The following is a 15,025-nucleotide window of genomic DNA, read 5'->3' as shown; positions in this document are numbered from 1 at the left end:
ACCTTTGAGAAGGTCACAGAGGCACTGACCACTGATACATACAAGAAGTTGCACCTGAAAGCACTTTTGCCTTTGCTCTTTTGCCCTCTGCTCGCAGGACGTTAAGGTAGACGAGCAGAAGGAATCAGGAGATATTATACAAACTTCACAGCAGATACAAACACATCCGGTCAGATTTTGGAAGCCCACAGAAGACATCCAGAACTGCTGTTCTGAACAGGATACAAATGCAGTGGAGAGGATCTAAATGCTCTCCTGACACACTTCCTTCTTTCCCTGAAATAGGAATCAATTTTGCAGGATACTGGCAAACCAAACATAGCCTTTAGAAAACACTTCCCATCAACATCTTAAAGAAAACCTAAAACAAGATACTTAACTGATAATATATCAGATCCGTGAAATGGGGATAAGGCACCTAATGCACTTGTAGCACCATCCTCTGTGAGAATAACCTATCCTGCTACTAAACTAGATGAGAACAGCAGAGGTGTTCTAACACAGCTCCTGTGCATATGCTTTTTTATATTAACTTTCAATAAAGCACCAGTTGTGGCCAAATACCTTCATTAGGTATCATTTATTAGATCTGTGTAACAAGACTCGCTGTCTTTGCAGCTACCACCTCATCTGCTGAATGACAACAGAAATAGGACACAGGGTAAAAAAAAAAAAAAAAAAAAACAAAACCCGAAAAACCTCACTGTTGAGGCAGTTAAGTGTTGCCTAGTATCTCAACCACCAACTTCCTTTCATGCTCGGCAAAGACAAGCCACATCTGTTCTTTTCACAGGAAGTCAGTCACCGGCTTACACATTCCTCATGGTCTAAGCTGATATGTTGAGATCTGATCTACACAGTTTTTAAACTTTCATAGTTGCTAATACAGTTACTTGGAGCTGTGCATAGCATACAATACGTGATGTAGCAATTACAAGGTTACATGCCTCTGACCTCATATGAACATGTTGAAGATAATGTTTTGTTTTGGGGGTTTCAGTTTTTTGTTTGCAAATGAAATCCAACAGCAGACAAGATAACAGAAGAATGTATCAGGAATTTGTTCCTAACTTCAAAAGCAGAGTCTGAAAATAATAGATTAGAAAAAGATATTTGGTCTACTTAAATAAGCAACATCCTCACAGAAAAACTGATGCAGCATGACCTAGATAAGTGAAGAGTGACGTAGATGAAGAACTGGCTTAACCACTTGTGCTCAAAGGACTGTGATCAGCAGCACAAAGTCCAGCTGGAACATAGTTGCTACAGGAGTAACTCAGGCATTGACACCTTGTGCCAATACTGTCCAACATCTTCATTAACGACCAGCATCATTGGACAGAGCACACCCTCAGCAAGTTTGCAGGTGATACAAAACTTGAAGAAGTGGTTGATGAATCACAGGGTTGCACTACCAGTGAGGGTGGGCCATGAGAGACTGTAGAAATGGCCCAGCAGAAGTCTCATGAAGTTATCACTGGGATGTGGAAAGTCCTGCAGCTGGGAGGAACAACCCTGTGCACCAGCACAGGCTGAAGACCAACTGGCAACATGCAGGAACATCTTCAAATAGATCAGGTTGCTCAGAGCCCTGCCCAATCTGACCTTGAACATTTCCAGGGATGGGGCATCTACCACCTCTCTGTGCAACCTGTTCCAGTGCTTTACCACCCTCATTATAATAAATTTCTTCCTTACATCTAGTCTGACTTTAGCCTCTTTTAGTTTAAAACCATTACCCCTTTTCCTATTGCAACAGGCCCTACTAGGTGCTCTAGTCCTTTCACCATCTTTGGTCATGTGATGGACTCACTCCAGTAAGTCCATATCTTTCTTATACTGGGGAGCCCAGAACTGGACACAATGCTCCAGATGCAGCCTCAGCAGCGCTGAGTAGAGGAGATGGATGACTTCCCTCAACCTGTGGGCAGCGCTCTTCCTAATGCAGCCCAGGATACTCTTGGCCTTTTTTTACCATGAAGGTGCACTGCTAGCTCATAGTCAGCTTGTCTGCGAGCGCCCCAAGGTCCTTCGCAGCAAAGCTGCTTTCCAGCTGGTCAGCCCCCAGTATGTACCAGTGCTTGATGTTATTCTTCCCCAGATACAGTACTATTCTCAGACGCTTCCAGTGACAGCACAAGAGATAAAGGGTACATATCAAAATAAAAGATATTCCTTTTAAACATAAGACAACACTTCTTTTACTGCAAGAGTGGTCAAATATTGATACTGGTTGTTCAGAGAGATGGTGGAGCCTCTACCCTTCGAGACACAGAGTCTGATAGTCCTGGGCAACCTGCTCTAGTTGACCCTACTTTGAGCAGCAGCGTTGGACTAAATCCCTTCCAAACTCAACTACTGTACAAGTCTACAATTCAGTAGATGTACAAGCAAGTGTGAGAACATGATCTTTATTACATTCCATTCCAGTAAATGAAGTTAAAGAAATAAGCCAAAATTAAGACTGCCTGTTACACGTAATTTTTTAGTATTTGACAAAGCTCCTGAATTACAACTTAGTTATTCAGTTTTGTGCATTTAATGTTAGATATAATATGTGACATGGATTCATTTTTCTTCTCCACACTTTATAAATGATAACCATCGTCAGTAACTGCAGAGAAGATGTAGGTATCACAGATACTACTCCTTGAAGTACTAGTATTTACTACTACTGTACAAGCAGTATTGTGGTAGTAGTTATATTTTTAATCTCCACTACCTAACAGTTGTAATAATAATTTAACATTTACAGTTAAGTTTTAATTTGCAACCCTTTTACCAACTAATCAGGGAAAATGGCATTTAAGTTAAATGAAAAACATAGTATTAAATCTCAGTGTCCAATCCAATTACAGAGATTTTAAAGCACTAGAACAAAATACCACTACACAGTTTGAACCTACCTTTCTGCAATAATTTGACCTCTCCGTTTTCTTTCTTGATTTCATTCATTATTTTGTGCTTCTTCTTCTCTTTTTGCTTCTTTTCCCTTTCTTTAATTTTGACTTGAGCTGAAATGCAAATATTTTACAATTAAGTAGGAACAGAAAACTAATTGTCGCATGCACGTTTCATATTACTCTTATGTAAGCTCTATTAAGAGGATAAAAGGAGGAGTTACAAGGAAATCCCAGTACTTATAATATGAAAAGCTAATATTTATCTGTTGCATAATCCAACATAAGCTTATTTAACTCAGACAAGTTTTGTTTCTATTATGTTGGAACCCTATGTAAAAACTCAGCATGTTAACTGCATACAGTTAATTTTTGCTTACTCCTACTACCCTCTGCTCTTATTTTGCATCTGTAGTAGGCTCTTATTTCTTGAAATTCAAGTTACACACATTAGATAATAAATGGGGGAAAAGAGTATGGTCTGTATATTCCTGGGTGCGCATATAAACTACGAACCTCACATAACTATCTTCACATAGTCTAAACAAAGGCTTTTGCAAGTAGCTTGGAATGAAGACCTAGTTTGTCAGCTGCAAAATCTTCTACATTAAGTTCACAGGTTACACTAATGCATTAATAGCAGTAAGATATAAATAATAGAAACACATGAAATGTGCTGTATTTGCACAGCAGATATAATACACTGGTGCTTCCTTTGCTTACCTACAATCAGCAACAGCTTACCTCAGCAGTCTCATTATTCATTTACTTTCTTGTCAAGTCACTCCAGGTTTTTAAATAGTTGTCATAAAAAACAGGTCTTTTAGGCATCCTTTCTACGTGAAAAATACTACACCCAGGGGAATTCATAATTTCAAGGAGTAATCTTTTCAAGCTGAGTTTAAATTTACTTTTGAGGCCAAGGATTTAGCGAAGTCAGATTTTACTAGGCTTTGATGCACTGCAGCCAGCACTTCTTGCCTTGTTTCTTGGCCTGAAGCCAAGTACCTGCTCCAACAGTTTACTGAGCTTTTTAACCTTCACAGGGAAAGAAGAAATCTGATTTCAAGCTTCTATATAATGTTATGCTTCAGAATGCTTTCTCAATAATACAGCTGAGAAACAATCCTGATGTTTTATTTATGGTACTTGCATTATAAACCCCACGTGGAAGCAAAGAGAAATCCGATTACTTTTCCTCAAGCATTCACATAAAATAGAAGCAGCAGATACCTTCACTACTAAGAAATCAAAATATTCCTCAGAACCAAAGCAAAGCAAGCCTTCAATTCTACAAGGCAATATTGAGTGCCCCATAACCAAACTATTTATGAAGCATTTTCATAGTTATACAAGAGGTGCAAAGGGTTGACAGGAAACCACATAAATGAACACTGTAACTGTGACTCCACAGCATTCATATCTTTCCTTTTAGGAGTCTTCTAGTAAGGCTACAGAATCTCAACCCTAGCAGTTGTTGGGATGAAGAACATATTTTGGGAAGACCCTAAGAAAGAAAATAAAAAACAAAAGAGATGGTGATTGAGATATGCCTGTTGTCTATCCACAGATCAAGATAAGCAGTGGGGAGACAACAGAAACTATGCTGGCACAAAAATAATAAGAAATAAAGCAGCTGTGCTTAAAACTGTCTGGAAGTCTTAGTTCTAAGCAACTGAAACAATCACATCCAGGAACAGCCTTCTAATGGTTCAGTGAGAAGGGATGACAAAGCAGATTCATCTGTACAGCAGACCACAGAATCCAAACAAGTTTTCCTAAACAACACAAACCTGTACTTTCTAGGAATAGGCTAAAGAGACATGAATCTTCCTCCCCAGTCTGCTTCTCCCCTAATTGTTCAACCCCCAAATTGTAAGTCCCCTGTAACTTAAGTGTGTGAAGTAGGAAATAAATTATACAACAGGATTTTAAGCAACACTGAAAGCAGACACTCACTCAGCAAGTATGCAGTAACACCAGGTTTGATTTGTAACCTGCACTGAATGTTTAACTTAGCCAGGATTTTAATTATCATGGGAAGACCGAGACTTTATCTCAACACTTGCATACTGTTAAGAGGCACACGACTTCTGCTATCACTTACTAATCAAAGAAAGATTGAAGAACATATACAAATGCTGAGCCTTGCTGAAAGAGGACAAGAGAAAGACTGAAAGAATCCTTTATTGCAGGCTCATGAATAGCATCACAGGCAAACGAATCTTCCAGTTTTGTCAGAAGGAACACATAAACAAGGGCAGAGAACAAGCTGAAACCTTTCAAAGAGCCTCCAGTTTATTTTCACATCTAGAATGCAATTAGCAGAGTCAATGGTGAGACTGCCAGACAAAAGAAACAATGGAAGTGTCCTGTCACCTCCTCCAGCAACAGCCACAAGCAAATCATACCTGAAGCCAATTGCAAATGCAATGTAAATGCAGCTGGGGAAGGCTTGAAATAAATTAAACTTAACTATTTCCCTTTTAGAAATCACAGTACTATGATAAAACCAGTGTACAGCCCAAGGCAAGTAAAGAACAGTTGAGAATCCCAATTTAAATGTACAAGTTCTCAAGTTTCCTCCCTCAAAGCCCACAGAATAGATAAGCAACAGAGGTAAAGTTCTCCTTAAAAAAGCATAAACAAATACTGAATAAATACAAAACATAATATAATAAAAAATCCTTATGTCAAAATGAGAGTCATCCCATGTATTAACACTTGGTCTTAATTATCAGTTCAAATGTCTTCAGTTTATGAGTAAAAATAAGCATTTTCTAGTCTGGCTGGCAGAACTCACACACAACTTTCAACCAAAATTCTGCAGATTATTCTCCTAAGTGACAGATATTCCATTTCACAGCTTTCAATGAGATGCAGAAATAAAAAGCAACCAAATTATTTTAAGATTGAATTTACCACAAAATCTATTGCAACTTAGCTATGCTGGTTCTGCAACGTCAGCAAATTAAGAAGCATCCAATAATCATTATAATCAATAAATTGATCAGAATATGCCTATGGCACATAACTAACAAGGAAGAGCAAATGCAATTCTTCGAGTTCAGTCTGCATATTAACTGCTGCTGCCATACATATGATGCTACTGCATAAAGTTGATACAGTTCAATACAGGCTAGAGCTCTTTGGGACTTTCCAAAATGCCACAGACCAGTATCTCTGAGTGTCTTCTTTAATATAAGGTAACAATCCCCTCCAGCCATACATCATTTCAGTCCAAATCTCACTTTCCCAACCAAGAAACATAAAAATTCTTCACAAAAATCCTGGTTTAAGACAAATGAATGCCTCTGACATTAAGCAATTTGCAATCTACACATCACAGAATAAACAACCAGTAAGTAAGGTTGGCACAGGAAAACAAGTCAAAACTTGTTCTGCTGAACAAGTTAAAAAAACTTGGAATACTCCTGTATAGTTTTCTGGAAAAAGTGACAGCTACCACTGCTCTAAAATGTTAGGTTTCTACTTCATTTGTAGGGCAACAGCATCTCAAAGTAGTAAAAGGTAGAGAGATGTTTATACTAATCTTTCCATATCCACAGAATATTCTGCAATTAGCTTTCACCAATACTACTAACAAATGTAAAGAAAAAGGAAAAAAAAAAAGGCTTGAGCTGCTATAGGGAACAGAATGAAATAAGTCCTCAGGGAAACAATGTAACCCAAATGGTCAGGACAAGAGAACATCACGTACCAACAGCTATTAGCTCCGTATGTCACAGCATTGCAACTGTCACTGGAATAGTTTCAATTTTCACAATGATGAAAAACTAAAGCTTCAGAAAATCAATTAACAAATTTAAGTTTCATATGCTAACAAGAAGATATTTGAGTTCAAAGTCAGGCAAAGGAGCAATGTGACTCAAACAAGGAAGACAAGTTTTAATAAAAAGGTCTTCACTCTAAAAAAAACAATACATATAGATGTTCCAGCGCCTAGAAACTAAAGTCTGACATCCCTAGTCCATAAATGATCATATTACAGGGGGTTTTTTGTAAACAAAGGCACAAGTTAGTCACAGGAACAACTTACCAAACAGTTGTGGTCCATTATTGGAACTTTTTACACAAGCGTGTGGGTATTTTGCTTTGGTGTCTGTTTGTTTGTTTGGTGGTGAGTTGGAGGGGGATTTTTAAAAAAGTCCTAAACAAAAGGTTAATGAAAAAAAAAAAAAAAAGGAATAGACACAGCATGTCTGTGGGAAATCACAAAAACATTTATAATAACCCTTTCAAAATTCATCAACATTACACAATATTTGTAAGTGAAGACACCTAAGCATATTTACATTTCAATAACTATCTTTCCATTTTAGCAGATATTAAAAAATACCATACCAGCAATATAAACTTCAGTTTTATTTAAGCTGAGTTATTTGCTCTCTCTCTTTTAACAAAGTTGATCTGGTAAGGGATAATCAAAAGATTAGTCAGGTACTGAATATTAGGATTTGTATAACATTTCATCTGTTTGTTGGGGGTATTTTTGCAGGCAATTTTTTATGGTTGTTATTATTATTATTACTGGATCAAAACAGACACAAAAGAAATCCTGTTATGCCTGCTCTATTTTGAAAAGGGAGAAAACACCAAACCTTAAAAGCTGGTATCCCAATTCTTCCAGTGGGAGAACAAGTCAATCATGATGACATGAATCACATCTCAAGTGACAGAAAAGATACAAAAAAAAAAAAGAATTAAACAAGTCTCTGGGAAAATACTAGTTCCTCTACTACAGATTTAAATTAACACCTTCTGTTTTATCAGTACAACAGTCATACCAAAATCCTTTATCTTAAAGTTATCCAAAACCCTAAGCAACGCACTAGCTCTCAACTTGGCCAGAACACAGCTGGATGACTGATGTCTCCGTTTCCACTCACTATGTTGTGCTGAGACAGCCAATAGCTATTTCTTCTTAGCCCAACGCTTACAGCTGCCGCAATAGCTTCCTTGTGACATTCAACACTCAAAGAAGTCAGTGGCCCTCAAAACATTATCTTATTGTTTATTTGATGAATTTTAGGGACTAGCTCCAAAGAGTAGATAATATATCCAGGCGTCTCTACATTAATCTGTATTTTCCACTGTTTTGTTTGTGGGGTGGGTTTTTTTTGAGGTTGGGGTTTTTTTTGTTGTGGTTTTTTGGGGATTTTTTTTGTTTTGTCTTTTTTTTTTTTAAAAACAGCCACATTAGGGACAACTATAACCAAAATACAGTAAATATTACATCCAAATTTTTCATACATATAAACATTATTGTAGCATAGTAACGCCTAGAGTCTTCGACATCATTGCTCATTGTACTACATGCTCTTCCTGCATACACAGAGACTTCCTACTCCTTTACATACCTCTAAATACACTAAAACTAAAAGCCAAAAGTTTGAAGTAATTTGTATCCCAGGGTAAAGATGGAAGGACCCTATATCTTTTCATGAAGTTTTTCCCCTATCAAAATGCACTTTTGTTTTGTATGATTTGACAGAGAAATACACTGCTCAGGAAATAACTCCTCGCAGACTAAACAGAGCTTGTAAATACTCCCTACTAGTTTAAAAAAAAAAATAAAAAAAAATCCAAGGACAGTAAGAATTAGCTATGGAAGGTCCAAGTAAGAGTTAGATTCGCTCCTTAGCTTTCAAGCTCTACTGCCTGAAGAAAAGAAGTCTCTATTATTATAGATTTATCTTTTACTCTATTAAATAAGGCAATGCCATGTGTATACTTTTTAAAATACCAAGTTCTATAGGAATAAGCATCCCTGTTTGGAGGAAACACAACACCCAAGGAATGAAGAGATTTCTAGATGTCTCATTCAAATTCACAATATAAGCATCACCATGAAGTCCATATTCTATGGTTTTACTGTGATAGAAACAGGACACTCATGAATAAAATGCAGCAACAGCAGCGTATTAAAAAAAAAAAAAAAAGTGCTATACAGAGACAGGAAGAATATCATTGTGCAGAAGTGTTCCACCTCACCCTCCTAAATGGCATCTGAAGAATGTTCTCACTTTACAGTGACTCCCCATGATTACCTGAATTAATTCAGAGTGACAAGCATACTTCCTCCTCAAACCCAAAAGCTTCTACTTTTTCTGGATGTTGGGTTAAATACATAAATAAAAGCAATGGAGTTTTTATAAGGTAAAAAGTATAAGGTAAACAGTCATTCACAACTGAAGGCTATAGGAAAAGTTTTCTGTTTCCTAATTAGGTAGATACTTTCTCGTAATGATTGAAGTGATTTCAGAAGTAGTAAATAAAAGAACACAAATTCATAGACCACACCATTCAGATTCCATAAATTTAACCAGCTCTTTGCCTCTACTGCAAGCTTTCTACAGACAAAAAAGTAAATCAAGTGCATAGACAATGAGTCAAGTGGGCAATGTTCTGTAGCGGATTATGTGCAACGTGGTCACTGCCACACTGTGACATCTGCACCTTGAAGCTGATGCATAAGCACAAGCAAGTTCATTTCAGCACTGAAAGAGGCGAGCTTTACAACCTTGCCAGATGCCAAAAGCCGCAGCTGCTTTGCATCAGTTTTCCAGATGGTAACCCACATTAGCAGTCAGTCATAGATTATGTTCAAAGTATTCTTACCTCCCTCTCTCCTCTCTTTGATTTAAGGGCTGTCAGTGCACATCAGGCAAAATATTTACAAACTACTGCTAACGGACACCATCAATATGGTTAACACCAACAGTATTGTAACCAAAGGAAAAGAGGGGGGGGGAGGAGGGGAGTACAGGAACATCAGTCACCATTCCTTCCACCAGCACTCTCCTCCCTTTATACAAATACCCATAAAAATAAAACCTCAAGAAGCCATATTTATCTTGTTATGCAGATACGTGAAGTATGTTTAACACCACTGTGTTAACAGTTTTGACACCTGCACTTTTATTAAGTCATACAAGGTCCACTGGAGAGAGCAGGCTTCCTGACTTAATGAATGTGAAAAAACCCATACAGTATTTCTGACACACACACACACCCCAAAAAAGAAAAAAAAAAAAAAAACTTAAGAGATTTCTCATTCCGATAACCAGGAATATTTGGCTGACATCCCTTTCGGTAATTAAAGTTTAAAATCTAAGATCTGACTAAAGAAATCCCCTTATCGGGCAAGGACATTTCCCCAGGACCTCCGGTGAACGGGAAGGAAGACAGATCCCTTTCAGAATCAGAACACTTCCAAGAAATTTAAATCTTATCTTCTCAATTCCTCTAATCTTTGCACTTCTAAAGGAGACCTTCTACATGCAGAACTGAACAAGCCAAGTTTAAACTCAAGTACTGGGGAGTTGCATCAGAAATCGGCAGTGGAGAACATGACAGCTGCAAACAAGGCCTCTACAAGAGGTTTCAGATCTGATGTTTCAGCCTCCTGATCTTGTTTCAACTACAAAAAAAATTTTATTATTCTAAAACTAGAACAAGTAAATCACACCCAGAGCTAGACTCTGGGGTACAGGGCGGGGGTGTGTTTGTCCTCCAGCTTAGAAAATGAAATATTTTGTTCTCTCCAGTAAAGCTTCATGGTTATTTCACAGAAATGAAGAGGGGACAGGGTCTCTCCTCCAAATTCATTTCAACATTGGATGCTTACATTAATGTCACTATCAGCTCTCAAAACTGAACTGCACATAAATGTCCAAGATCCAAAGAAATTTGAGAAATCATCCTTCCTCTTGTATATCACAATTAACCCCCTGAACACTTTCTAGACATTGCTGATTACAGTAGCATATCTAAATAGAAATATATTAAAGAATTCAGAAGAGAGTGATAAAGAGGCTTCACAAGCATGAAATGACTGCTGAATTTAAGGAGTTTGGCACGGGAGAGGGGAAAGTAAGTCAAGCCACACACAGTACAAAAAAAGCAAAGGAAATAGAAGTAAGTAGACGAAGGAAATGTTTAGCAGAAGAAAAAAAAACAAACTAGCAAGATGCACGGTCCCAGCTCTAAAGAGGAAAAGAAGATCAAAAAACTTTCTCCAACCTACTTCAGTAAGTCAGACTACAAAATGAGCTTCCCACCAGATGCAAACCAAAGTTAACAAGCCCAAAAGGTGCAATTTCTTGAAAGCTTAAAACCCGTAAGTGACATGCAACCCAAACCAACAGAGTTATCAGAAGAATCACTGGTAAATGCCCACCTGAAATTCAATCTAAGACAGAAAAAAAAAAAAAAAAAAGACTAGAAGAGCTACAGTACCATGTTCAGTTTTCTTGCTCATATGGGGAACCCCCATCTGCAAGTTAAAAATACCTGTCTCATTTTGTAATTGCTTGCACGCTAAGGTAATCTTATCAGTAAGTGGATCACTGAAGAAAGAAAAATGGAGGGAAAGGGAAATTATACACAGAAATGGCAAGAAAAACAGAAAAGACAGTTTGCATATCTGGATCACACCTTACAGCAAGTCTATGGACCAAAACAAAAAACTTTGGGCAGGTGTCATCTGATGAAGCAGGGAGTGGCTGAGCTGAGCTTTGCACTGTTAAGAAAAAAATTTCAACTATGAACAGCTCGAGTAGAGTATCAGTTAAATGACTAACTGAATCAGGATAGTCATAAACTGGAACAGCAATCACTTCCGTCAGATTCACACCAAGTTTTATAACAAAAATAGTTACACAACTTTTAATTCCACTATCAGAATGTACTTGACAAGTGAAATTTAAGCTTATTTTAAACAGCTTAAAACTCGTATCTGCAGAATGAATCATGCATATCGCAAAAGGGACTTCAGGTTCTCTGCACACTAGATCATCATCTCAAAAGGGTTCACTGAACTCCATTCATTTAACTGAAACACAAGCTCTAAGGCCTGATTATGACTCTGCAAGTTAAAGGCGTTCCCAATGAATTAAAAGATCAGACAAATGGGCAAATGAAGACTTGTTCAAGGAAGAAAATACAAAAATTTTAAAGAGCTTTAAACACATCATCCACCTTGGCTATAACCAAGCTTAACGTCTTCCTATTGCGTAGGAAATAGAGGTGCCTCAAAACCAGTCTCTCTTATCTAGTTAACACTATTGCAAGCAATGAACAAGCACTGGCTCCTAAAATCAGCTTTTCCGAGTGGTAGGTGAAAAAACTTCTCCCAATTTCTTCCTCAGTGTCAATATCCCTTACCATAATCACAGTAATTAAACTAGAATTAGGAAAATGCTATTGATACTACTCAAAGCTCTATGATGACAGTTTTTCAAGTCCTCACGTTTATTCACTCTGCATTACTGTGCACCCTGATTCCCTGTATTATCTTGTCTATACCACAATCCCAGCAATCCCATGAGACAAATCTTGCCATTCTTCCCCCAATTCCCCTAGCTTCATCCATCATTTTCTCCAGTACCGAGGTCTGCGCAGACCCGCCCTTCCCCTCCCTCACCAGAGTAAATCTTTTTCTCTGAGTGTCATAACTGTTATACGTAGCAGAGTATAACATAGCACACAGCTCCTCAATTAGAAATGTGACTCCTCCCAATTCATAGACACTGGCACCCTTATCAGTAAAAGGTTCAACTGGGAATTCCACTCCATCCTGTGTACCCACGTACAATGCATCTCCACTTTGACTGCGAAGAGGAGGCTGGAGCTTTTCCATCTTCAGAGCCTCAAAACAATCAAGAAAATCTCACCTGTTCAATCTGCTTATCTTTTGATAATTTTGCCTCTTTTAGAGACTTATGCACCTCTAGCCTCCTCATCTGCACAATTTTCTTTCTGGCAGGTACAACACTGATATGTGGATCAGTTCTGAATGCTATGAGAGAAAAAACAATCGATATTGTCAATTCCATGTTGCTGCTCATTTTGCATAGCAGCAAAAGCAAAAAGGTTGTCCAAATGCAGACTCCAGGAAAAGGAGACTGCACTTGCATGCATTAGGCTGACTTTTAGAAAGTGTTACCAGCTGCGCATACGACAGCTTCTATGAACACATCTCATCACACCTTAAGGGGGACATTTTATTCCTACTTTTCCCCTATATATTCTGTGTGTGCAAGCCACTCAGGTTTTTATCCTCTAAATTTACCCTGATGTCAGATCTGTAGGATGCCTAATTTTTTCACTCTCCTATGCTACTCTTCCTCTAACCTTCCTTGCCTTTCCTACAGCACCTTCGTATATGTCTTTTGCCTCAAAACAAGATCAATCACCACCCTCTTACACAGCTTTTGTGTGCATTTTCCTCCCTTGTTCATGTTAGTATGTCAGATTCACTCATTCCACGTTCACTGCTGCAACCAGAGTCCCTACAGTATCTTCTAGTCTATGCCATAGTCCCAGCAACCCCAATAGACAAGTTCTGCCTATTCCACCTTCCCACCCTAATATATTATTCTTAGTTCTCCTCTGTGCTTAGGAACATTCTTTTCTCCGTGCATCAGAACTGCATTTCTCCTTTCCTCTCTGAAAAGTAAATTATTCACAGGATTAACAACACAAACCTGTTCTTTAATCCACAGTCAAATACAGAACCACTTTAAGAAGGCTGGCTGCTGTTGTGAGAAGACTTAGTGCATCCCTCACTTTCTTACAGCCTTCTCTGTAAAAATATACAGTCTAATTAATTTTTTTTTCATTTATATAGGAAAATAATACCACAAAATTTTAGCTATAGGAACCACTTCCTTGAAACAGAAATCTGGAGACCCAGATGCCATACAGGCATCGTTTGCCTTGGAAAATGTTATTTGCTGCCTGTACTTAGGCTTTCAAGAAATAAATGAAAGGTAAAAAGATCTATTCTGAGCAAAGAGCAACTAAGAAGTCAAGTACTTGTGCCTGTCAGTATATTAGTTCTGAGAAAATATCCTTTCTAGATACAAGGTGCAGAACCTCCTCTTGAAAGATATATCACTGCTTCCAGGAGGGTACAATTAATTATTCAGTTGACACCATCAATGTCATCAGTTTTTTTACCAATGTGCAAAAAAACATCTCATCCTGTTATTGAAATATTGTTCTCAGAGATTTATTAACACAATTGTGTCACATTGGTAGGACACTATGACAATCTGAGCGAATACAGTTATTATTTCCACTTGTACACCAGCAATCAAGATCCCAAGAACAAAATGATACATGCAACATGCTGACCAAAAAGAACAAGTAATCAAAAAAAATACTCCAAGGTAAGTGAATCAGAGACTAAAATACGAGTAGCAACTAGTGGAAAATGCAGTAAGGCAGCCAGACAACGTAACCAATAGGCAAAAAGGCATAGTGATGTTAATAATTGCTCTTTACAAGCTTGGCTCATCCTGTAAGTACAGGTATAGGCCACAATCAAAGTAACCTAAGCCTACGTAACAGCTAAAATTTATCTTTCCTTTGAAAGAAAGAAAACTTGCTTAAACCAGGTAATGGAGTGCACGTTTCAAGTTCTTCGTATTTCAATATAAATGCAAAAGCATCAACATCTGGTTTAAGGTCACTGGAGACTGGGAAAGCATACACTGGAAATAAAAGCATATATTCTTGTATTATCTTCATATAGTCATGTATGTAGCCTTTTACTTTCTAAGCACCTACTGTTGATCACAGTCAGCAAGAATCTAATCAAGAATCTAGCCTAATATCTCGTCTTACCTGATATGGCCATTTTTGTCCGGCCCCATTGATAAACTAATCCAGCACTCCTCCCTTTCCCTCAAAGGCCTCAAGCTTTTCTTCGAAAATTTTAGCAAATAAATAATAATAATAAAAAAAAAACCTGAAGAAGCAACTAAATGAGATTTCAAAAGTCTAAGTATCTAAATTTTAACTGCGTGCTCTCTAGTACTCGATGACTTACCCTGTAAAAATTAATAGCCTAATAAATGAGATCATTCGGGATTTAGTTTTAAGATTCCGGGTTTTTTCGTAACATGTGGTCTTCTCCGATTTCCCCACCCACGACAATCACAGAAATTCAGTTTTGTTCGCAGATCTCTAATAAATTACTAGGCACCCTTATTTCCCTAATAGGTAAGAAAACCTCAGGCCTCTGGCAGCTTCTGGCTGACGCCATCGCTAATTCCACACCCCCTTTTTTGACAGGATTGACGGCAGGCTAAGCC

General features: G+C 37.9%; 1 protein-coding gene across 1 annotated transcript in view; it reads right to left on the bottom strand.

Annotated features, from left to right (window-relative positions):
- RSBN1L (round spermatid basic protein 1-like) overlaps positions 1-14,568 on the bottom strand; it is a 45,896-nt gene extending 31,328 nt beyond the window's left edge. Inside the window, exons 1-3 of the mRNA XM_009882998.1 lie at positions 14,556-14,568; positions 12,599-12,723; positions 2,907-3,000 (exon numbers count right to left, since the gene is read on the bottom strand). Of these exons, the coding sequence (XP_009881300.1) occupies positions 2,907-3,000; positions 12,599-12,723; positions 14,556-14,568 (232 nt within the window). The remainder of the gene's footprint in view (positions 1-2,906; positions 3,001-12,598; positions 12,724-14,555) is intronic.
- Between the last annotated feature and the right edge of the window lie 457 nt (positions 14,569-15,025).

Source organism: Charadrius vociferus, unplaced genomic scaffold (assembly GCF_000708025.1).
Source record: "Charadrius vociferus isolate BGI_N301 unplaced genomic scaffold, ASM70802v2 scaffold32, whole genome shotgun sequence".
Lineage (NCBI taxonomy): Eukaryota > Metazoa > Chordata > Aves > Charadriiformes > Charadriidae > Charadrius > Charadrius vociferus.
The sequence above is the reverse complement of the archived record's forward strand: the minus strand, read 5'-3'. Positions and strand labels throughout refer to the sequence as shown.